The sequence below is a fragment of the Caretta caretta genome, chromosome 1, assembly GCF_965140235.1.
Source record: "Caretta caretta isolate rCarCar2 chromosome 1, rCarCar1.hap1, whole genome shotgun sequence".
Classification (NCBI taxonomy): Eukaryota; Metazoa; Chordata; order Testudines; family Cheloniidae; genus Caretta; species Caretta caretta.
The window spans coordinates 312637176-312663266 of record NC_134206.1 but is presented as its reverse complement, the minus strand read 5'-3'; the positions used below and the strand labels follow the sequence as shown (position 1 = coordinate 312663266).

At 41.3% G+C, this 26091-nt stretch overlaps 1 protein-coding gene across 1 annotated transcript in view; it reads right to left on the bottom strand.

Moving 5' to 3' along the window:
* Positions 1-15384: 15384 nt before the first annotated feature.
* Positions 15385-26091, bottom strand: part of LOC125630897 (hyaluronidase PH-20) — a 48914-nt gene continuing 38207 nt past the window's right edge. Inside the window, exons 2-4 of the mRNA XM_048837118.2 lie at positions 21953-23151; positions 19855-19944; positions 15385-16112 (exon numbers count right to left, since the gene is read on the bottom strand). Of these exons, the coding sequence (XP_048693075.1) occupies positions 15468-16112; positions 19855-19944; positions 21953-22951 (1734 nt within the window). The 5' untranslated portion in view covers positions 22952-23151 and the 3' untranslated portion in view covers positions 15385-15467. The remainder of the gene's footprint in view (positions 16113-19854; positions 19945-21952; positions 23152-26091) is intronic.

Genomic DNA, 26091 nt, shown 5'->3' with positions numbered 1-26091 from the left:
GAGGAGGAGAAGGAGAATGCGCAGCAGGAAAGCGGTGAATCTGTTCTCCCCAGCAGCTAGGACCTTTTCATCACCCTGGAGCCAATACCCTCCCAAGGCAGGATCCCCAACCCTGAAGGCAGAGAAGGCAGCTCTGGTGAGTGCACATTTGTAACTACAGCACAGGGTTTAAAAGCAATAGTGTTTAATGTTTGATTTGCCTGGAAGACTTGGGATGCATTCGCAGCCAGTACAGCTACTGGAAAAGTCTGATAATGCGTCTGGGGATGGAGCGGGAATCCTCCAGGGTCATCTCCATGAAGCTCTCCTGGAGGTCCTCTGAAAGCCTTTGCAGAAGGTTTCTGGGGAGGGCTGCCTTATTTCGTCCTCCACGGTAGGACACTTCACCATGCCAAGCCAGTAGCAAGTAGTCTGGAATCATTGCAGCACAAGCATGGCAGCAAATGGTTCTGGGTTTTGGTCGCATTCAAGCAACATTCAGTCTTTATCTTTCTGTGTAAGCCTCAGGACAGTGATATCATTCATGGTCACCTGGTTGAAATAGGGGAATTTTTGTAAGGGAACAGTAAAAGGACCCCATTCATGCTGGGCTGTTTGCGCTTGGCTAAAAGGGATCATCCCATAGCCACACGATGGGGGGAGGGGTGAAGGGATCATCCCAAATAGCCATGCGGAGGGGTGGGGGAAGGTGTGTGCTGCACATCCACCTGAAAACCACAGCCCCTCCTTTTAAATGGCAAACCCAACCAGCATTGCTTGCTATGGGAAAGGAGGACGCTGCAGTTTGAAAACATTCCCACATGTTATGAAGGCGTTAGAAGCCAAACCCGCGTACCCTTTGGCTTACCATGGCTGCCTGGAAAAAGAATTCTGTTGCCCAGCCATGTGTGATGTGTCACCATACCAGCAGGCGCTCAATATAAAAGGCAAAATGCGACCTTGTACCTAAAGCACATGTGCTGTCTGCTGTGAATTGCTTGATTCACTGTGGAAGAGTCTCTCTTTTGTTCTCAGAAATGTATCATCCTAAATTTTACTCGGCCTTTTTATCTCCCCCCAGGTGCAAATGTTTCTACGCTCCCCATATCATCTCCGTCCCTGAGGTTATCGCAGATTAGAAGGCAAAAAAAACGCACTCGTGATGACATGTTTTCCGAGCTCATGCAGTCCTCCCACACTGATAGGGCACAGCTGAATGCATGGAGATATTCAGTGGCAGAGTCCAGGAAAGCATTAAGTAAGTGCGATGAGAAGAGGCAGGATGCGATGCTGAGGCTAATGGGGGAGCAAATGGACATGCTCAGGCGTCTGGTGGAGCTGCAGAAAAGGCAACAAGAGCACAGACTGCCGCTGCATCCACAGTACAGCCGCCTGCCCTCCTCCCCAAGTTCCATATCCTCCTCACCCAGAGGCCCAAGAATGCGGGGGTGGGGGGCGGCTCCGGGCACCCAGCCACTCCACTCCAGAGGATGGCCCAAGCAGCAGAAGGCTGTTATTTTGTAGTGTGGCTACAATAAGCAATGTGCCCTTGTCCTTCCCTCCTCCCCTACCCCACCCGGGCTACCTTATCAGTCATCTTCCTTTTTTTTTTAATTAATAAAGAAAGAATGCATAGTTTCAAAACAATAGTGACTTTATTTCCTCTGCCAGCTGTGATTGAAGGGGGGAGGGTGGTTAGCTTACAGAGAATTAAAATCAACAAAGGGGGCGGGTTTGCATCAAGGAGAAACACACACAACTGTCACACCATAGGCTGGCCAGTCATGAAACTGGTTTTCAAAGCCTCTCTGATGCTCAGAACACCTACCTGTGCTCTTCTAATCGCCCTGGTGTCTGACTGTTCAAAATTGGACGCCAGGCGATTTGCCTCAACCTCCCACCCTGCCATAAACGTCTCCCCCTTACTCTCACAGATATTATGGAGCGCACAGCAAGCAGTAATAACAATGGGAATAGTGGTTGCGCTGAGGGCTAACCTAGTCAGCAAACAGAGCCAGTGAGCTTTTAAACGTCCAAAGACACATTCTACCACCATTCTGCACTTGCTCAGCCTATAGTTGAACTGCTCCTTACCACTGTCCAGGCTGCCTGTGTATGGCTCATGAGCCATGGGAGCAAGGGGTAGGGTGGGTCTCCAAGGATAACTATTGGCATTTCAACATCCCCAACAGTAATTTTATGGTCTGGGAAGTAAATCCCTTCTTGCAGCTACTCAAACAGCCCAGAGTTCCTAAAGATGCGAGCGTCATGCACCTTTCCCGGCCATACCACGCTGATGTCAGTGAAACATCCCTTGTGATTCACCAGTGCTTGCAGCACCATTGAGAAGTATCCCTTGCAGTTTATGTACTGGTTGGCAAGGTGTTCCAGTGCCAAGATAGGGATATGGGTTCCATCTATTGCCCCACCACAGTTAGGGAAACCCGTTGCAGCAAAGCCATCCACTATGACCTGCACATTTCCCAGAGTCACTACCCTTCAGAGCAGAACGTCAGTGATTGCATTGGCTACTTGAATCACAGCAGTCCCCGCAGTAGATTTGCCCACTCCAAATTGATTCCCAACTGACCAGTAGGAGTCAGTTGTTGCAAGCTTCCACAGGGCTATCGCCACTTACTCTCAACTGTCAGGGCAGCTCTCATCTTGGTATTCCTGTGCTTCAGGGCAGGGGAAAGCAACTCAGAGTTCCAGGAAAGTGGCCTTACGCATGTGAAAGTTTTGCAGTCACTGGGAATCATCCCAGACCTGCAAGACTATGCGATCCCACCAGTCTGTGCTTGTTTGCCGGGCCAAGAATCGGCATTCCACTGTATCAACCAGCCCCACTGCTGCCATGATGTCCCAATTGCCACAGCCCGTGCTTTCAGGAACGTCTGTGTCCATGTCCTCCTCACAATCCTCCTCGTGCTGCTGTCTCTTATCCAGGTTCTTCACAAACTGCAGTATAACGCGTGAGGTGTTTACAATGCTGGCAACAGCGGTGGTGAGCTGAGTGGGCTCCATGCTTGCTGTGCTATGGCATCTGCACAGGTAACCCAGGAAAAAAGGCTCAAAATGATTCTTTGCAGTTGCTTTCACGCAGGGAGTGAGGGAGGGGAGACTGACGACATCTACCCAAAACCACCCGCGACAATGTTTTTGCCCCACTGGGCATTGGGAGCTTAACCCAGAATTCCAGTGTGCAGCTGAGATTGCGGGAACTGTGGGATAGCTTCCCACAGTGCACTGCTCCGTGAGTCGATGCTAGACACGGTAGTGAGGACGCACTCCGCTGACTTAATGCGCTTAGTGGGGACATACACAATCAACTGTACAAAATCGATCTCTAAAAATTGACTTCTATAAAATTGCCCTAATTTCATAATGTAGACATGCCCTTGGAAAGTTAAATTTTGCTCTTAGCTATATATGTGCAGCCCCTTGTTTTCAGCATATGCTCTCAGTGATATCTGTGCGAACCCATTGAAGGTTAATAGGGATTGTGCAGGTGTCACTGAAGGCTTGATCTGATGACAGTGGGTTTGCACAGATTTAGGTGAGTAAGGGTTGAACCACAGGTTTCAGAGTAACAGCCGTGTTAGTCTGTATTTGCAAAAAGAAAAGGCGTACTTGTGGCACCTTAGAGACTAACCAATTTATCTGAGCATAAGCTTATGCTCAAATAAATTGGTTAGTCTCTAAGGTTGAACCACAGTTATTGCCAGCTTAAGGGAGGATCCACTCCTTAAATACTTGTCTTAGTATCACCTGTTTTGTTTTTTTTATTTTATTTGGGGGGGGGGTTTCAGAACATTGGCAGATATTCAAAATCTTTTATCCAAATTATTTAGTAAAGTGATGATTTTTGTTAGTACTGCAGTAAAAGTGCATGAATGTGGAACATCATAACACTGTTTTGGAACCTAAGGGCCTAATCTCGCAAGTTGCTTTGCATGGGCACTTGTCTTCCAGCAGCCTGCAGAATTGGGGCATAAAATGCCTTTCAAAGCATTTTTAATAATGTAAGTGCATTTTTACATGACTGAATGCTTCTTTATAATCTGATTTTTTTAAAAGAATTTAGCCTGTTTTTCATATTGTTTTTTGTGTTGAAATATTATGATTCTATATTCTTTTGATCTGGTTTAATTTGTACACCTATCTAATTTTCTGGAATTTGTCAGGACCTTAATTTCAATTGCATGACATTAGGTTCTGGATTATTTTCTTTTCCTGTTTCTTTTCTGCTTTATGTATAACAAGCTATACTAATATGATGCAAATACTGAAAGAGAACTGTTCTGGGGTTCTTGGAATGCTACCCGCATCTCAGCCTGTCCTCAAAATGCTCTTGTTGGCTGTCTCTCTCCAAACCTGTCCGTCTCTGTTTTTATTTGACTACTGATAGGCAAGAGGCCATTTGGCACGCATAGGCCTACGATTTTAGGTTCTTTTCACATTGGGCTAAGTGCCAGCAGTTGCCTCTCAGGTATGCCAGTACCTTTGAGTTGCCCTGAAATGAACAGCACTACAGAGCAGATGCAGGTGATTCAGAGAGGCAGGTTTAGATTAAGAAATCTAATAGTTATGTGCACTGAGGGAGGTGTTCATTAAGGCAATTGGACCTGTCCTTCTGGACCATATCTCCTTGCCAACTCAAACCCAGCTTTCCCATGTCCCTGAGCATTGCCATCTGAAAAGTGCCTGGAGGGGAGGTGTACAAAGTAATGAAGGGTAATGAAGGTAGAATGGATGCTCCTATACTATTTACTCTCTCTCAGGACACAAGAATAAGGAGCCAGTCAATTAAATAGAAAAACAACAAATGTAAAAATGAATAAAAAATGACCTTTGGAACTCATTGCCACAAAGATTGTTGTGCCAAAAGTGTAGTAGGAGTCAGAAAATGATTTGTTATATATATTATACTGGGGGGTGGGGGGGCTTCTCCAGGATAATAAGCTGGGCCTGGAGTTGACTACCTTTAGGCACTGCCAAAGGGTACTGGCCATTGGTGGCTGGTTGCTGATTGTTGTCCTTTAGCTTCCAAGTGCTGCAGGCTGTAACTCCCTACTTTCTAGCTAAACAGAAAGGAATGTGGCTACTTTGGTGAGTGACCTGATGGGCTGCACCTTGTGTTGCAGAGACTGGCCTGAGCTGACCTGCAGTAGCAGCAGCCCTAAGCTGAAGCAGATCCAATGACAAAGAGTGAGCAGGGTGGCAGGAGCAGGTTAGTGTACATAGTGGCTGGAGAGGCAGTTGCGAGAAGTAGTGAATGAAGCCAAGGATCTAGATGTGGGATGTGAGTGAAGCTGAGAGATGTTGCTTGAGGAGGAGTCCCTCCTGCCCCTCCCTGTCATGCTGGCTGATACAGCTGGAGGTGGGAGCACCAGCAGTAGTTGTTCCAGCTGAATACTGGCTGTTAATGGAGAACTAATCAGCGGGTTAATATATACGGGGCCCTGAGAGTCAACAAGGCGAGAGCAGTAAGAGGAGGTGCAAGGACTTGGGAATCGGCTGCAATGAGCTGGAAGGCAGAGTTGGCCAAGACAGAAGCTGAACGTGTGTGTGTGTGTGTGTGTGTGTGTGAGAGAGAGAGAGAGAGAGAGAGAGAGAGAGAGAGACCTACTGTGGTCATGCATGCATCCCCAAAATACTAAACATTCCAGCACTTCTGGGAGCAGCCTGGGCACACCTCTGCCTATGTGACTCTTCCCCTGCTGGTGTGACCTCACACCATGCGCAGTGCATGTGAGGTCGTGCCACCTGGAGGATGCTGTTTTGAAGAGCACATTACCCTACCGCTGCTGGCAAGATCTCACATGCATGGTGTGTGCAAGGTCATGGCAGTGGGGTGGCAGTGGGGTAGAAGAGCATGCTCTTCAAAATGGTTCCCCCCCACCACACACACATCCATTATACCAGACAAAAACCATGTCCAATTTTGTGTCAGTACCAGACAGGAGACAAACCACTTAAAAACAGGAGTGTCCGGCTGAATGACCTGCCAAGTGAGAACTTCCCCCCCTCCCCCTGCCCCCCAGCTCTAAGTACTGGAGAAATTCCCTTACACTGTGGATGATTTATTGTAAAGTTTCAGATGCCATTTCTTCTCTCCACAACTATCCTTTTGATTTGTGAGATTCTTGTGTTTACAGGATATGTGGTATCTGGGCTGCTTCTCCCCCACATAGAGGCATCTACCAGTTACGTGCCAGCAAAGTGGTGAAAAGCCCATATAGTTACAGAAGGAGGAGTGAATTTATAAATGAAGGTGACAGAAAAGATCCTGGGAATTATCACTCAACTAACCTCTAAATTTTTTTTAAAAATAATTTACACCAGATCTCTCCTGGGGAGATTATAGGATTGGGCAGAGAATTGTAATTTATTTGCTAAGGAGTAAGCCAGTTTCTGGAATGGCTGTTCTACCATTGATATCTACTTTGTCCTCTCATTTGATTAATATATCTATTTCCCCAAGTAGCAAAAATGTTATGCACCCTTTGTCAACCTGAAATTGGCTTTTGGTTCTGTTGGCAGAGGTCATCTCTGGGGGAAACTTGTAGGGACTACTTTACCTCATGAGAACCATTCATAGCCTAACAGTGGCCAAGGTTAAGGTAAGGCAGCAAGGTGAGGTAACTGACTCTACATCCATCACAAAAGGTGGTCTGTCAGGGCTAGTTATTGGACCCTTTCCTTTTAATTTTTATATTAATGAGGTGGTGGCTTTAGAAGAGGTGCAGTATTTCCCTCCCAAAATTCTGAACTGATTTGTGTCTGTCCTTTATGAAGATGACACAGTTTTTCTGTCTCAAACGCCTATAGGCTTGAAGCATATTTAAAGGACTTCAGCTCCTCTTGCCAGCAGGTGCACTCAATCATAAACTACCAGAAAATTGAAGTAATTGTTTTTGGCTGCTGACCAAGGCTACATAAATAGACAATTGATGGCTATTATGTAGAATGGGCCAGGTTTTTCCCCTATTTGGGTATTTGTTTTACATAAAATGGCCAATGGGATAAACATGTAGAGGAGGTAAAAAAGAAAGCTAAGTTCTATTCAAACAGTGCTGTGTTTCACTTGGGTCCATGGGCGCAATTTTATAATCCCAACTCTGAGAGTTTTCAGGGCTAAAGTCTGTGGCCAAATATTAGATGGTGTGAAACTTTGGGCTGGAAGAACCATAGTAAATTAGAGGCTGTGAAAAACAATAATATTTAAGGAGAACATTGGCCTCCCAAATTACATTCCCGCTGCTTTACTCAGACCAGAGGTAAGGGAATGTGAAATTTCATCTCCTCTATATTAACTCTTGGCTCCATATTCAGCATATGAATGGACACTCCTTCCAAGGTTATGTCTAGAGAAACAAATTAACAAGATACATTCCCGGAAGTTCGGCTTTTGCAAGTTCACTGTTCTCTCCATTCTTCGGGCTTTTCAGAACTTGACTTGCTTAGGACTGTAGGCAAAAGGGTGAAAATGTTAGTGAAGCTCAGAGCAGAAGATATCCTCAAACAACTGGATATGGCAGTTGTTCATACAACAACTGTGTCTCCTTGGTTTTCTCACCTAAAAGATATCCATAGTTATGAGATATATTTGGCTATTTTGAACAATATGTTGAGGGCCTTTATAGGTCTCCTTTTCCAAACGATGCAGACCACCTATTTGGAAGGGAGGTATATTGGCACTAGAAGTCTTTGCCCATGCAGGTCTGGCCAGGTTGAAGACTTACCACACTATTTATTGTCTTGTAATTTGCACTGTCAACGAAATAAGTGGTTCTCCCCATTCCCAACCCAGATGCCTTTTACCACATCAGCTTAGAAATTAGAATACTTGCTGTGTACTGAATGTTTCAGTAATACAGATTGTCACCCTGTTGGCCTGGTTAGTCAAAGAATAAGAAAAAAAGTATGTGAAAGACTGGCTAATTTTGACCTAAATGAAATTATGTACTCCTAATATTTTATCTTATTTTCATAGATCATATTAGAATGGTGATTTTAAAGTTGTAACTGATTCTAGGGAAGGGTTAATCTTGCATTTTTAATTTGTTTTTAAAATTTGTATCTGTTTTTTGGAGTTGTGTTGATTTAAAATGTTGTATTATGTGCAGTGGCCTGTGGCTAAGACTCTATTAATAAACAGTAAATCATGTAAACATCAAAATGTTACATTAGCCAGGAGTTTGGGTAAGGTATATAAACCATTTTACTTCAGGGCACTCATTGATGGGGGTTAGGAAGAAAATCTCTGTGGATGAGCTTTTGCATAATTGTCCAATTATAAGATTTCTTGCACTTTCCCAAAGCATCTGGTGCTGGCCACTGTCAGAGACAGGATATTGGATGAGATGGATCAGTGGTCTGATCCCTATGTTCCTATGTCTATATGGTGCTATGATGGAGCAAGGAGTAGGTCACAAGAGGGCACTATGGAGGTAGGCTCCATCACAGGTACATTCCGTGGAAAGGGAAGGTCTATCTCAAACACAACAGAGAGAGAGAGTGATCTGTCCACACTCCCCTGGTGCCTCCAATTCCCTCCCCTCTCCATCTTCTCCCACTATGGGATCTCAGCTCATGGTGCCTCCAAACTCTTTTCACTTCTCTCTGGGAAACCTTCTCTCCTCCTGGTGTCTCCATCTCTTCTCCTGCCTGTGGTCCTGAGAGTTCTCTCGTGGCAAAGGATTGCCAGTGCAGTACAACTCTGAGAGCTAGACAGAAACAAACACATGCACAAGAAGTTTTGACAACATATGTTAGCTCACGACAGAGATTTGTTTGGTCATTAACTTGCACAAGCTAATATAATTTCAAATGTGAAAAAAGCCTACCCTTGACATACTTATGGGCGTGCCAAAACTCTAGGCTACCACTTATAAAATATTAACAGGGGAGGTTCCAGTGGTTGGGGATGCCTGGATTATTTTCAGCTCTGTTTCTGAAATATAGAGGTGAAGAGTAACCAGGATTGTGTCTATATGGGCTGCTTAATGTGAAGGGGAGCAGGGGGTGGCTCAGTTGCAGAAAAACATGCATAAATTCTGGTGTCTTGTGATGGCTGTATACTCAAGGTCTAATAACCTTTATCAGGGATGCAGTGACGTACGTATTTGTATTGAAGCTGATCAAGACTGCCCAGCAGTACACTAGATTTTTATTATTTTTATTATTATTATTCATGATTAAACTTGAAACATTAATGGCTGAAATCCCTTTGCCTGGTGGACTCAAGTCTATAGCTACAATGGAAAAGTTGTCACTTGCTCATGATAACTTGCTATCCAAAATCCATCAGAACATTGTTTATCCATAATAAATCTAAGACCTTCAGACACTCTTCTGCACATGTCTGTTAGGACTGACAACCTGAAAATGTGAAGATAATGGATTGCAAGACATATTATATGTGCTTTCTGTTAGGTTTAAGCATTAACTTTAAAAAACATAAAGGGGCTACTATATCAAAATCACTGAAAATTCCATTAGCGAGGAAAGTTGTATCAATGGGAGTGACGATTTACAGAGGTTGTTGTTAGCTCTAGGAACACCTGCAATCTATTAACCCATTGATGCTACGAGTCCCGCTTTCTCCATCCATCAGTTACTTCAATCAAACAAGCATCTGGCATAACAATTCAGAAGGTTATTTTATAAGGTGAACTGCATTGTTCTTTGTCTTTAATGTTAAGATTGAGTAAAAACAGATCACAAACTCACAATATAGAATTAGTAAGGGGTTATTACATATTCAAATATTAAACCTTAAAAATTTCTTTGGCCAAGAAAGGGGTAAGAGCTTTAAGCAAACATCTGTTGCAGCTGCTCAAATACAGCATTTAAAAGCAGGTGTATTGAGTTCCAAATAATACACAGAAGCCAGTGAAACTTTTTATCGATTCTTAAAAATAACTCCTATTTAGAAGCCCAAAATGCCAACTGTGACTCTGCCAGACCAGCCAGATAATGCCAGTGTTCAGATCAATTTGTACCTTGGCTCTCACACCAAAGATAACGCTGGTAGCCAGTCCTGTAATAAAATTAATGATTTATTAACTAGGAAAAAAGAAATGTTATTTATAGGTTAAAGCAGGCAACCTATACCACAGCTGAGTTAAGTCTGGTGTTAAAAGCTGACATCTATCAGAATCAAATGTTTGTTTTTCAGGGATAACCCACGCAAGGCCTCACTGAGCACTTACAAATGCATAGGTGGAAACCAGTCCAGCTCACTTGTGTTAGCATCATCAAAATAGATATTGATAAGTTAAAAATAATGTTTAGTATTTAGACTTTATACAATGCTTGTAGGATCCTGCATGTATTAATCTCATTGATAACCTCTGTAGCCCATGATATAAAGTTATATTGAGTGTTTGCATTGTAAACCTCTATAATTGCGTAACTCAAAAAATATGAAAAGGAGTGTTGATTAAGGTAAAGTGCTTCACAAGCACCCAAGATGACCCGTGACACATTGTGTAGAATCAAAGGACAGAGACTTTGTTGATTGCTTTCCTAACTTCCTCCAGGAAGGAGAGACCTACACATGAACTCATCCCATCGGTTTTGAACTCTGGGGTATAGGGGATAAAAAATACCTGACAAGGGGAGACTGGTTCTTTTATGTTGTCTGGATTCTGATGGGCAAGGATTCCTAAACATAAGCATAGAAATCCTCAGGCTGCTTAGCATGGGTTAGCCCTGAAAAAAATATTCAATCCTAATAGATCTGTCTGCTCTTCAAACCACAGACTGAACTCACTTGTGTATATGTTGCCTGCTTTAACTGGTAAATAACTCATTTCTTTTTCCTAGTTAATACATGATTAGTTTATTACTGGATTGGCTAGCAGTGTTGTCTTTGGTGTGAGATCTAAGGTACAAATTGATCTGGGGTGAAGTGACTAGTTTCTTGGGATTGGGAGCAACCTGACTGCTTTGTGTGTTTAAATATGTAAGTGACAATATATCATTAAGTCCAACTTCCCTGGGTGGCAAGATAGACTAGAGTGTCTAAGGGGACTGTCTGTTATTCCATTATAATATTGTAGTACTCTGGGAGCTCACCTTTGTTACTGGGTTAGTGAAATCTGCTTCTTGAGTCTGCCCAGAATTTGGCACTCTTGGTCATGAGCCACTTCAAACAGTGTGACACCAACATCAATGAATGAGGGAACTGGCAATACCACAGTAATTTTTACACCTTTTAAAATAAAAAAAAAATTGTAATCATTGGTGCTGCTTTTCACAGCTTGAAGCAGTATGTAGAAGGCAGGAATCTTTCATTTCACATTGGCTTTTGAATGTGAGATCAGATTTCAAAATGGTGTTTCCATGCATATGCAAGTTTGTTTATGCAATCATCTGCTTGAGCAATTTTTGTCCTCATTCACTTCAGTCACTATCAAAGATTAGAATTCACACAGGTAAATCCCCTAGCTTTGTGCCTATACATTCTATTTTTATGCACAAGTGAGTGCTGACTGTATGTACAATGTTGCACATGCACAAATACTAGCTAGGCTGAGACCCCTTTGAAAACGTTGCCCATGCTGTGTTCCATCTCTAGCTATGCTGATACCTCAATAGGAAAAAAAATATGGGGTAAGGACATATGTATGTCAATTCCCAGAAGACAGTTAGAAAGTTTTTCCTAATATCTAAATGTCTCTTGCTGCAGATTAAGCCAGTTACTTCTTGTCCTACTTTCAATGGACAAGGAGAACAATTGATCATCATCCTCTTTGTAACAGCCTGTAACACATCTGAAGACTGTTACCAGGTCCCTCAGCCTTTTTTTCAGGACTAAACATAGGTTAAAAAAACTGGGTTTCTAAACTTTTTTATCATTTTTGTTGCTGTCCTCAAGACTTTTTCTCCTATTTATCCACATCTTTCCTAAAGTGTGATGCCCAAAACTGGACATAACACACGAGCTGAAGCCTCACCAGTGCTGAGCAGAGCAGAACAATTATCTCCTGCGTGTGACATACAACACTCCTGTTAATACCGCAGTCCAGAATATTAGCTTTTTGCAACTGCATCACATTGTTGACTCATGTTGAATTTGTGATCCACTAAGATCCCAAGATCCTTTTCTGCAGTTCTCTTGCCTAGCCAGTTATTCCACATTTTGTAGCTGTGCATTTGATTTTTTCCTTCCTAAGTATAGTACTTTGCACTAGTCTTTATTGAATTTCATTTTGTTGGTTTCAGACCAATTCTTCAGGTCATTCTGAATTCTAATCTTCTCCTCCAAAATGCTTGCAATCCCTCCCAGCTTGGTTTCATCCATACATTTTATAAGCATGCTCTCCACTCCATTATAAAAGCCATTAATGAAAGTGTTAAACTGTACCCGGTACTGAACCAAGACAGAGCCCTGCTGATCCCACTAGATACATCCTCCCAGTTTGACAGTGAGACATAGATAACTACTCTTTGAGTATGGTTTTTCAATTAGTTGTGCACCTACTTTATAGTAACGTAATCTAGGCCACATTTCCCTAGTTTGCCTATGAGGGACTGTATCAAAAACCTTACTAAACATCAAGATAAATCATACCTACTTCCCCATCTAGGCGAATAAACCTATTAAAGAAGGAAATTAGATTGGTTTGGAATGATTGTGCTTGACAAATCCATGTGGCTATATAGCTCCACACTGCCCCAGACATGTGGCTATGAACATATAGTGCAATTAAGCCCTGAGGTTGTCATTTGCTGGCATGGTTAGCACTCCTAGCTGCAACTGATGGGAGCTGTGCTTTGAATGTATCAAATGTTGTTGTTATGCTAAGGATTCTAAAAATTCAGGTCATGGTGAATCAATCTGACACACAAAGTTAGTGGATAATTTTGACCTTAATCTCTGACCCTCAGCTCCCCCTGTGTAATATGGGGATAATAGCATTAGACCTGTTGTGAAAATCAATTGTTTGTGAAGCACTCAGGTACCATAGTAAAGCCCAAGATGACAATATTTTTTTCTTCAGAGCAGGGTTTGAATAATGTGCAGTAAATAGGGCCTAGAGCCATACATGGAACGAGGATAAAACAAAATATTGAATAGCTGCTCGTTCATTGAGCACCATCCATACTGCACGCTGAATGAGTCAGAGGTCCTATGGAAAAAAGCAGTATAATCCTATACCATAATGCACGTGCATAGGAGGGGTGAATTAATGTTGCAAAGTGCTGGCATTCCTTAACTTTTGAGTGCTGAACTTTGCAACCTTAATGTTCTTTGGACATAGTTTTGTGTTTAATAGCCTCAATCATTAGCTTATAGACTATGTCTATGCTACCACTTTTGTCAGCAAAACTTGTGTCACTCAGGGGTGTGACTATTCCACCCCCGGAACAACATAAGTTACACTGGAATAGTGCTAGTGTGCACAGCTTCTGCCACTCAGGGGGTAGCTTTTTTTTAATGCGGATGGAAGGGCTCTCTCCCATCAGTATAGAGCATCTTCACCACAAGTGCTGCAGAGGTGCAGCCGTACTGGTACAGCTCTGCCGCTGCAGCACTGTAAGTTTAGGCTGCCCTTAATGTTAACTACAGCTTGGTGAGTACCATAAAGCATTATCTGCAAGTGTTTAACAAAATGAATATGCTTAAGTGCTGGCCAGACCCCCTTTGTGTTCACCCTCTTCCACCTTTCAAACAGTTGAGTTATACTCATGTGAACTTTCGTGAAAAAATATGTTTAAAACTGAGATGTGCAAGTATTCGTAAATGGTATATTTTATATAGAGGGGATCCCCTTTTGACAAAGCAGGGCACATGGGATCCCAAAACTCTTCACCAGAGCTCTGGCAAAGAAGTAATTTAATAAACCAGACAAAGATCAACTCACATTCTTTGGAAGTAGGACTGTATATGTACATATGAAGAGAAAATTTAATTTAAATTCTTCACCCAGCCATTAAATGTTAGTCCCCCAATTTTTCTAAGAATGTTGCATCAAGCAAAGCGTGTGAAAAGAGATAATTGTCAAAAAATTTCCTAATCCTGTTTGTTACTTCACCTTTGTTATAGACCGGAACAGGCAGTTAGAGCAGTGGTGGTTGGAGCAAGAGTCAAGAGCCAAAGGTCAAAGTCAGGGTTAGAGTCAGGAGTTGAGCCAAGGGTCAGAGCCTGGGACAAGGCATAGAAGCAGAGATCTGGAACAAGGCAGACATCAGGAACAAGACAGGTCCCAGGAGTCAGGCAAAAAGTCAGGGTAAGTGCTTAATTTGTAATGAAAAAAGTTCTGGGGCTCAACAAGTAGTTGCCAGGGCTCCAGCAACTGTTTTACATTCATGACTGATGCAGCAAGCCCAGAGGTGCCGTGGCTCAGCCCTGGCACAAATTAAGCACTGGACCAATGTAGCAGCCAGCCAGAGTTTTGCTGAGTTGCTCAGACAACTTCCCAAAACTCCTTCTGTCTTAAATAGTAGTCTGAGCCAATGGGAGAGGTCATACAGCTTCTCCAATTGAGATCTTTGTGGGCAGTGCCTATGATGAACTAGGGTCCAGCAGCCCACACTCCCTGCTGATACCATCAAGCTGATGGAGAGTGGCTGTGGTCTGAGGACTACATGGGGACCCACAGGCCCAGGTTCAAGAGCTGTGATCCCTTAAAACCTTCAACTGCTCTCTTCCCCAGAAATTCAAACCCCAGTAGCTTCTTCAATACCTCCTTCAGATGGTGGGAGTTTAACTCATTCAGAGAAAGAACAGAAATACTCCATGACTTTTGTGACCACTCACACTTAGCCAATACAGACCAAATTTGGAATATTGAATATTAGATACTTGAGGTGAATTGTTTGTAATCATTCCATAGGATAAAATTAATAACTTTTAAAAAGTCTTTGAATACATTTAAATAAGGGATATATAGCAAAGTCCTTGCATATGTTCTAAAAGTAGAAATTGGCTTCAAATTATTTCCTCCACTCTAAAGTTAATCCAGGTATTTGTAGGAACTAGTATTTATGTTCACACTGGATGAAAATTCACCCCATAAGGAGAACCATCACTAAGTCTATATATTAGTCAAGACCCATTTAAGTTCAGTTTGAAGTGAATTTCACATGCTTATTTTGACACATAAAATCTTCTATTACAAATAGCTCCCTCAACCATACAAATGTTTTTTTATATATAAAAATTAGTTACAAAATGTTCATTTTTTTGGATTATTCTGTTACACAAAGATGTGACCAGTATTTCTCTGGCACAAATAGTAGTTTATAGAACTAAACTGAAAAGCTGATGTACAGTATGAGGCACAGAAAATGGGACTGATCCAGATAAATCCGCAGAAATTGCAGCTACTTATCTCCTTTCAAGAATAGTCCTTTTGTGGGAATAAAAACTCCAGAATGCTGAACGTAGCCTTTTCTTTTTCTTTCTTTCTTTCTTTCTTTCTTTCTTTCTTTCTTTCTTTCTTTCTTTCTTTCTTTTTCTTCAGTTGTGCCATTTAGATTAGGTTTCTCAAAATTAGAATTAAACAAACCACATCCAGTATCTTCATCTCATCAGAAGACGAGCCACTGAAGCTATGCGTATCAGTTATCTTTAAATCACCACTGCTGTTAATTGGGACGTTGATGTGTCCTGCAGTAGATACATTGAATGTGTTATTCCAAATAGTCTGCTGAAAATCTTTTGTTGCATTATGTGCAGGTAATGTTATGTTTCTCTGTGGGATAAATGAAAATATACTCGTGTTGGAAGAGGCTTCTACATTAGAAAGTGAATTTAAGGATACGTGAACACAAATATCTTCTGAAATGCAGGCATTGATGTAGTGGATGTCATTTATATCAACTCTAAGTTCACAATTGTAGCCTGCATAACAGCGGCAATAAAATTTTTCTATAAATCGCTGCAGATCCTGAAAGGATGGCTGCCCTTGTATGGCATATTTCCCATTCTTTGACATCTGAATGACAAAATTCTCTGGGTTCAGATGAAGATAGTCACTGGAGTTCCAGTTCTTTCGTGCACATGCACCAGAGTCTTGGCATAATGCCTGACTACAGATTTTGGCTGCCATGGTTACATTGATGATGTAAGGGTTCAGAGTGTGCCTAAGGTAGCTGTCCAGAGTCCTGCAAGTGTTCTGTGAAAAGAAAATCATATTAAAAACATTTTCAATACGAAAATGGTTGTCACTTCAATAACAACATTGTCATAGCTAATTATCAATGTTTTTCTTGAAGTATTGCAAATGCAGACAGCCAGTTATCATTGGATGTTGGAAGCAAGCACACTTATTAAATTATTATACAGTGCAATAATTATGAAAAAATTATGCTAGGTAGATGCTGGAGATTTTATTAAAAGCATTCAAATATCAGAAAGCAAAGGAATTAAAGCTTTCACTTTATTTATGTAAGGTTAGCCTGTAGTTTTTTTGAGTCAGATGTGCTTAATGAAGTTATAAGAGAGATCAAAATTCCTTTTATTTTGAGGGGATCCTGAAGAATTCTAGGTCTTCACAAATGGTCATTTTTTTCTAATTATTGTCCCTATGAAACTCTTAATTTTTTCCACTGAGCTGACTATCCGTCAGCTGCAGAAGACAGGGGTTTTTATGGCTTGAACTGAACACTCCAAGGGCTCTGCCTTTGGAACAGAAAGAGTTCTGGGAACTTCTTCATATTGAGGAATATCTTCAAAACATGCCTCATTGACTGAGAAATTCTTGTGTAATTGGCACAGGTTTCCTGTTTCCTTGGCATGGTTTCATAATTAGAGGCTGGGGGCAGGGGTTGGTTTTTGGTATGTTTTGTTTCTGAGGCTATATCTATACTGGGAATTTACCCTGATTAGACACCAAACACCTAGTGTAGACCCGCAAAACTACTATTTGCACCAGTGCAGCTTACTGCTGGGGTAAACTGTACCAGAACATATCACAGCTGATAGCAGTTAGTTTACCCTGTCTGCATTAGGGTTTGTACTGATACAGCTACATCAATGGCTGCCCACCAATGGCTGAAATTAGGATAATAACCCAGTGTAGAAAAAGCCTAAGAGATCTCTCTGCTTTTTATCTTTTCCCACCTGTTATGTTGAAAAGGGTATGTCTTGGACCTAGCAAAGGCTAAGATGAAACATTTATTTACTATTAAAACATTAAAGAGTTAAGTGTGGTCTGGGATTTCATATCAAGTTATTGCTTACTATACTGTAATACACTCCACTATAAAAATCTTTATAACTCATTTATTAAAGATATAGAAAAAGAAGGGGAAACAGTTAAAGCATTTGAGCATTTGAAATGTGAAGTATTGAATAAGACTTTCATTTTAACGGTAACCATTATTCCCTTTCCCTTTAGCTGGAAACAGTCTTTTATAGGAGACAGCTCTGTCTGACAGCCTTTTAGATGGTGGTAACTGGTCTTCTGGGGAAAAGAGAAGTTCGTTTGGATGGTCTAGAGCTGTTGTTGAAATTGAGCCCCATTTTCTTTAAGACAAAACAAAACAAACACATGAAAGAGAAGAGGACAGAACAGTAAAGATGGAAGCTGTTTTTTTCTATTTTAGATGCTGATTTGTACTTCAGCCTCTCTGCTGGAGAAGCACAGGCACATTGCATTATCAGCCACTCCAAGACCTGTCGAACTTGTACCACTGTCAGTCTGTCTTAGGCATTGTTTTAAGCGGCCTCTCTGATCACAAGCTCACAGCTATATTACGAAAGATAAGAGTTGTGTTGGCTGGCTTATCCACACTCTTTATTTTTAGACAGAAGGCAAGAGGAGTGAGCTAGGAAAGAGAAGAATAAGGCAGGGAAGGAAAATTACACACGAGGGGGTGACACCAGAAACCAAAATCTCATGTTCCAGGCCTTGTTTAGGATTTAGCCAAAGCTGGTAGAGGTAGCAATGTCATCTAGTTCCCTCTCTCTCTTGTCTGATCTGGTCTGGTCAGGATGCCTTTCAGGATTAGGATGATGTAGGCCCAGTGGTGTTAGTGTGGATCCCAGCCAGAAGACAGTGGGAGTGGCAGCCAAGATGGTCAACCTTGCTCCTTCCAGTCCATGCATCCTTCCCACTCCCATTTGGTGAAGCCCAGATAAACATTGTCCATTATGGTCACCTCATCTAGGTAACATTAACCAATTAAAATACTTCTTTTTATTTCAACTATAGATATTTCCTCCCATTTCTAGAATCTCTCGATTTTTATCACTTACGTTATGCCAACCTGTGACCTTTCTAGGAGTCTGGAAGACTCCTTAGTACAGGATTCTTTTAATTCAAGCAATCCAGTTTGTATCTGTCTATTTATTTTTAACTTTTATGGAACAGACTGTGTTGTTCTTGGACAATTTAGAGCACATGCCTTTGAACAACACAATCTACTATCTTTCCACTCTTCTGAAGAGCTGCAGGACTTTACTGTTACTGATTCTGTCAGTTACTCTAGGTCACTTATATTGATTGCAGTGGCACCCAAAGTGACCGAGGCACACAAGATAACACTTTCAAAAGCACCTGCGGGAAAAACATACAAAATGTGGAGAGAAAGGATATAATATACCATTAAAGTAGTCAGAGTGATGAGTGGCACAAGTATTGTTTTGTTTTATATAAAGAGAGGACAGCTAAAGATATTTTAGCTAGCAATTCTTAGCTGATTCATTTCTTGGAGGAGTTGTGGCAGAAGTGGGTCTAGTGGAGAGATTTGTATGAAGAGGGTAATGACTTGACATATCCCCGCTGGAAGGTTGTTCCATGAACACACAGCTTTACTCATGTAAAAACTTGCACAACTGTGTAGATAAATGTTACAATCTGTTTATGCAAAATCTCATTTGCTTATACTAATCACTTGCAAATTTAATTTTAAAGGCTGTTGCCAATGTAAATTCTGTCATAATAATTGTGTGCACAAATTACAGATGCAAATGATATTCATATCAAAATCAAGCATGTAGAAATGGAGTCCATGTTCAGACTCTCTTGAAAATTTAGTCCTTAAAGAACTATAAATATTTATGTGGCATGCTTTCTGCTCAGGAGATACCAACAGTGCTAGACAGTTCCAATTCCTTCCTTTTAGTAGACTGTGGGTGGGGGTGAAAGTACAATAACTGCACAAACAATATTTTATATGGAGTGACTTGACTGTATACAAATGGTCTAGTTCATAAGATTTATTGGAGCATCCTTAGAACAGTGTTTCTCAAACTGTGGCTGATCTTCCTAAAGTAAATGAAGGGGGGAAAAGATTTTTTTCCCCTCTTTTGTCATGCATCTTTCTCATATAAGAGTCAGTCTAGGTATTATCATCCATTGCATACAAAATAGAGAACAGACTAATCATGAAATGTAACAGGCTGCACCCTCTTAATGTTTAAAATATTTTCCCTAAATGTACCATTAAAAAAAACAACAATCCGTGAGGACGATCATAAAAATAGTTGCATCAGACAAGGCCTGAATATTTTTCTGTGCCTTAGGATGGAATGCTATGAAGAAATTTCAGAACTCCTAAACTGACTAAACAAGTGCCAACCTGCCAGCAGCTAGCATAGTAGTTTGTCTAGCCACTCATCCCTAACAGCATATATCAGATTAAAAGTTAAGTACTAACACTGATATAAAAAGACTTCTGAAGGGATGATGTTTTATTTAAGTATAGTGGCAGATGATGCCAACAAGCCTTAAAGGTGTTTGCTTTCTTCTCAGAGAAGACACTGGGTCTTCTGAAAACTACTTAGTCATTATTTAAAGTAGAAATTCTGAGAGGAGTAAATAAATAATAATAATTAACACCTAAAACTTTTCATCTCTAAGGAAAAAGAATGTATTGCTTGTTAAAAAATTGAATGTAATTAATCTGACATACCACACTCAGTGTTAAATTCAGGTCTCCCCAGATTACAATTCCAGACACCCCTAATGCAGCAGATTCTCCAATGGTATTTACAAGGTCATCCTGAAAGCAAACATGCAAGGATGAATAATAAAGTAAGTATGCTTCAGTAATATGCAGTACATACAATAAGTTTTACATAACCAGAATAACCACCTTGAAAGCGGTAAATAATTAAACAAACATTACACCCACATTCTGCTCTCAGTTATGCTGGTGGATTCTGGAACAGAGTTGAGCAGATAATGCAAGACAACATTGCCACCTAACACCCTTTTGAGTATGTCTTATGATCACAGAACTAAGACTCAAATTGAGCTCGTAAAAGTTCATGAGACACACTGGCACTTCTCCAAGCTGATCACCATTTTGTCCCACCCCCTTCTCACCTCGACTGGCTAATCAAAGTTGATGGTGTCCCAGTTCAAAAGTGCTACCTGAGGCTGGGACATGAAAGACCTCGGGTTCAAGGCAATGCTTCGCTTAACTTTGGCCAGCAAGGGGAGCCAAAGCAGAAAAGCAGCAGGGGGAAGAGTCAACCGCTTTGGGACACTCTGCCATCAGGAAAGGCAAAGACACAGGGTGATCCTGGGCTTTACACATAGGTGAATTTAAAATATTTGTTTATATATTGTTCAGTCAGGTCTAATCCCAGGTAACCCCACTGACTTCAGTGGAGTTTCTCCAAATTTACAGAATTATACTGTATAAATGGGAGCAGAATTTGTCCATCATACTTAAGATTGACCTATAAAGGCAACACTCAGTGGACTTGTGCCATTTTTGCCTCTTTATGGTGTAAATAAAAAGTTTTGTTTTGATTTTTTTTTAATTCTGCTTCTTTTTTCACATCAGAAATTCTGACCCTGCTCTAGACAAGCAAGTTCCATGATAGCAGAACTAGTGAAATGGTGACATCACAAGAGCCCAGAGAACAAAAAATGAGCAACAGGGTGGGATAGGGGTTTACTGTTTAAAAAAAAAACCCTCTAATTTTCTTGTTTGTTTTATTAACACCTAATCAACAATGGGTATTTAACATTTTAGAGAAAGGAAGCTTCTCTTAAAGATTTGAGAAACTTGCTTCTTCAGTTACAGAGTTAGAATTCACAGTAGACATCCCTGGGAGCTCTATGGTCCTCTAACACAGTGGCTCTCAACCAGGGGTACATGTACCTCTGAGAGTACGCAGGGGTATTTCAGCGGGCACATCAACTCATCTAGCTATCTGCCTAGTTTTACAACAGGCTGACATAAAAAGCACTAGCAAAGTCAGTACAAACTAAAATTTCATACGTCTTGTTTATACTGCTCTATATACTATACACTGAAATGATTAAATACATATTAAAGTACAATATTTATATTCCAATTGATTTATTTTATAAGTATATGGTAAAAATGAGAAAGTAAGCACATTTTCAGTACTAGTGTACTGTGACACTTTTGCATTTTATGTCTGATTTTTATAACCAAACAGTTTTTAAGTGAGGTGAAATTTTGGAGTAAGCAAGACAAATCAGACTCCTGCGAGAGGTACAGTAGTCTGGAAAGGTGGAGACCCACTGCTCTAACAAAACCAGGGCAGACCACACTTCATATTCCTAATCCTTCTTGAGGTAAAACTCAACTGAAACATCTTTTAAAAAGTAATCTTCATACTTTCTTTCTACATCACTTAAAAAAAATTGTCCCCAGTTAATTTTAATAGCCCCTAACCAGTCAGGCTGGAACAACAGCTTATTCATATTTTCCCTCAATTAACATGCTACAATATTCTTTCCACTTCCATAGTACTTCACTACTTGTTGGATATAGTACTACTCATAAGGTACTGGGAGGAAGTTTGGAAGAATTCAATCCTTTTGGCTTGGCTGAATTTAGTTGCTGAAAAAACTTAAGTTTTGTGAGTCTGTCTGTACACTTCCATTTCAATACAATTTCATTTACTTGTTAAGTAAACATCCAAACCCCCTGTAGGATACTTTAATCATCTTGCAAATGCTTTGTGCCTATGTATTTAGTATGCCTTACATTACAAATATTTAAGAGCTAGCCAAGCCTCACTCACCTGAGAGAGATATTCCTGATTGAAATCTGTGAATACTGGACGTGTATATACAAAAATGGGAAGTGGACAGGTGGAATTGGAAACATTAGAAACTCTAATGGCTTCTTGAACTCTGTTACGAACAAAGAGTGGTGCATTTTTGGAAGATCTCAAGGCCGTTTCCAGATAGACAGATGGGTAAAGTGCTGTGCTTTCCTCCCACAACCAATTAAGCTCATTATTTCTTGCTATTTCAATATCTAAACAGCTTCCTGTATAATTGTGGGGATTTTGGTTGTAATCATAGTTATAGCAGTCAGGGTAAAGGTAATATCCCCACAATTGATTCGGCTTCATTGATATTCCCAGTTTTAAAGACTGCAACATAAATGATTTTGCTGCAGCTTCAAATTCCATTTTGGCTAAAGTCCTGGCTTGGATTTCTGATATGCTTAAATCTTTTTGCTGAACAAACTCAACAGACTCCTCTCTGTAAATGTCTTTCGATCCCCAGTTCCGTATCCATAGTGGCCTCCAGTTTTCCCAGTCGATGACAGCCAAGCCAACCTGTTCATCTGAAGGGATGTAAAAATTAACATCATCACTGGCTTTCTTTAAATGATGCTCCATGGAACACAGTTGGGGGATCCCACCATTAAATGTCTCACCTGTGTTCTCATCTATGTAAGGATAATTGCCGAGCCTGTCTGCATAGAATATAGTAATACTCTGCTCAGTGGATGTCTTCAGTGTGCTTCCTACCAAGTGGAAGGTTCTCAAATCCAGCTGCACTCCAGTCTTCTCACTGCAAAGCTCTGTAGGGGCATTCCAGATGGAGAGGAAAGGAGAATTGGGGATGAGAGGACGGGCTCTTATATGCAAAGATGAGCTGTAAGTAACTAGAATAATGATGAACACCAGCCAGGATGCTCTGATAGAGGCAACAAAGCTACCAAAGCTTTGGACTTGCCTTAGGGTTTCCATTTCAGTTAGTGAATGGCTCTGTATGTACAATGCCATTAGCTGTTTGTAATCAAGCTACAAATAAATGCTCCAAAGGTGCTCACAGCCATGGTAGTCAGACAAAGTCTTTAGTAAAATAATATATTTCTTCAAATAGAGTACACGTTCAGCAATATTCCTTAAGGGTAAAAGATGTGTGTCATTTATCCGATGTTCTTTATTGCACATCCGAGAAAGCTTCCCAATAGTTGCCCAACCTAATGCAAAAAAGAGATTGAAACCATTATAATACCTGGTGGGATTTTTTTTCAGAGTATCCTTAAAACATAAATAGATATAGTTTGTAGCTAGGAAAATACTGCCATTTTTCAACGAGTAGAGACTACTCCTACTGAGTGAAAAACCAGCATAGCATTATAGAAGCAATACAATACTTAGAGAAGATATAAGATGGCCAGGGAAGTGGTTTCTAATGGTCAGAGCATGGAACAGAGTTGATACCTCCTGTCTTACTTCTGATTCTGTCAGCAACTCAAGTGTGTGACTTTGTTCAAACTCACATAAGCACTTGGTGCCTCTACTTATTCAGTAGTAATCTGGGTATAATATTACTTACCTACCTCACAAGATTGTTGTGAAGCTCTTAATTTTACAAAGCACTCTGAGATCTCCAGATGAAAGATGCTGTATACATGCAATTGTTATGATCATGTCCTTGCCCTTGGACAAAATGTGGATGCTATTTTCTTCTCCATAAGTTTCTTGTCTCATATTCCTGTTGCATTCCTGTTTTTAATGCAATATACCATACCCCTGTTGCAGCATAAGCACTATGATATAGTAGCTCTGTTTGTCTTCCACTTCTGAGCCCGGTAATCATGACTGCATGCCTATCAGTCAAGCTTTGCTAAAAATGCAGTGCTTTTTCATAATTTACGCTGTTGTGAAAATCCTTCCTGCTGAATTATTTCTGCCAAAATAATATGGTAATCGTATTTGCAAGTGACTTGCAGTAGGAAAGATCTCACAATACAGAATCCATCAAAATAAAGCTTGTGATCTGTGGGCTTGATTATGCCCAGACCTATGTGGGTTTGCAAGGCTACTTTTCCTGCCCTAGCTGCACACAACGAGAGCATATGACTTCCCCAGTGCAGGTTCCCTTGGTAGTGCTAGCCTTCCCAAATGGGTGTGAAGGAGGTGGGACATTGCCCTGTATCACTCCTCTCCACAGGCTAGAAGAGTGAACTCTGTGTGAGGCAGGAATGAGTGCACACTGCACCCTTGGAACACCTGGTACAGTGGCCACGCTCTTAAGAGCTCAAAGATGCATTATGCCTGAGCCAGGCCCAATGACTTTAGGACTCAGCATTCCTGCTGGGGCAGGGTACCTCCTCACCATAACTAAACACTTTGCTTGAAAAGAAGTATGAAGCAATAGCCCTGTTATTGCAGTGCGATGGGGTAGTCTGCCCCTTAAGGGCAGGACTGCCTATGGGTCAGTCCTCCCCATCATGTGTCATGGTCTTTAAGAATATTGGGCGGTCTGATATATAAGACCTGAGGAGATATGGGAAGAGAGGTAAAGGGTCCTATGAAGAGTAGCAGATAGAAGGAATCCTGTTACTGTGTTTTTACCAGCCTGGGACCTGAAGCCTTGAAGAGAGGGTGAGGTAGGGTTCCCTTTTTCACCCAGACAGTAAGGAATGAGCTCGGAGAAGGGGCCAGCATAAATGCTGCCTCCACCTTCATAGCAAGTCAGATACCTGTAGAAACTACAGGGAGCAAGAAGGCTCTGTTAGGATATAGATATTCAGGCCTGTCTGTAAAGGCCTCTACTCTAAGAATTTAGGTGTATTCTTATCACTTAGCTAGTTATAGAGTTACAGAAGAAAGAATCAAAATCACTGTCTGCTGGTGTAAGGTCCTTCTCTTACTGTGACAGTCTGAGGCCTTGTTCTTAGGCTAAGGCCTTTGGCTAAGCAGCAGAAGCAGCCATAAGCTGGAAAGAGAATGGTCACATCCTCACATTCCAAACTCGTCAATCTGGGGCTGTTAGGAAGGTGATCTGATCTATCACCTCCAGAGAAAGGGAAGAGCCTAGAAGATATAAAAGGAAATTTAGGTTGATAGTTTTCTGTTAGAACTCACTTATCAATAGACACAGCTGGGAAACCCTTATGTCTTTATAGTTGTAGTTGTGAAATCCTCACTTCTGTATTGTTTTGTCATTATAGTTCCCACTTTGCTATTGTTTGTCTGCATAGTCTCTGTCTGGTTCTGTGATTGTTTCTGTCTGCTGTATAATTAATTTTGCTGGGTGTAAACTAATTAAGGTGGTGTGATATAATTGGTTACATAATCATGTTACAATATGTTAGGATTTGTTACTTAAATTTCAGTAAAATGATTGGTTAAGGTATAACTAAGCGGAACTCAAGTTTTACTACATAGTCTGCAATTAATCAGGAAGTGTGTGTGGGGACGGGGGTGGGAAATGGGAACAGGGAATGGGAGTGGGGAAATTGGAATCATGTTTGGCTAAGGGCAGGAATGGGAACAGGGACACAGGTGTAAGGCTCTGTGGTGTCAGAGCTGGGAAGGGGGACACGAAGGAAGGAAACTGGAATCATGCTTGCTGGAAGTTCACCCCAATAAACATCAAATTGTTCGCACCTTTGGACTTTGGGTATTGTTGCTCTCTCTTCATGTGAGAAGGACCAGGGAAGTAAGTGGGTGAAGGAATAAGCCCCCTAATAGGCTCCTGCAGGGCCCTGAGTTAGCAGGGAGAAGACAGCAGTAGGGGAAGGTCTGCTTACTGAACCCTCCCAGCCTCAGGGTGAATGGACTAAGTGGGGAAAAGGGCCCAGCTGGAAGAGAAGCTGGTTAAAGCCCTGCCAGTGGCCTGAACTACAACCCAGTTCCAAGGAGGAGCACTGTGGGAAACTCCTATCTAAATGAGGGAAACCATAAGGGCAGTTTGAAAGATAGGCTGGCATGTGCCACAGAAGCTGAGGAGGCTTAGCTGTGTCAGCTTCTGCCTTTCGGGTTGAATAAACTAGACACCTGAAGGGGTGTTTTTCAATATACAAGCCTCATGGGACTTATTAAAACCCCTCACTCAGTGAAACCTATGCAAAGACACAATGGTGGCACTTTACTGGACCACCAGGGCTCCAGGGACGAGGGTCTCTGCT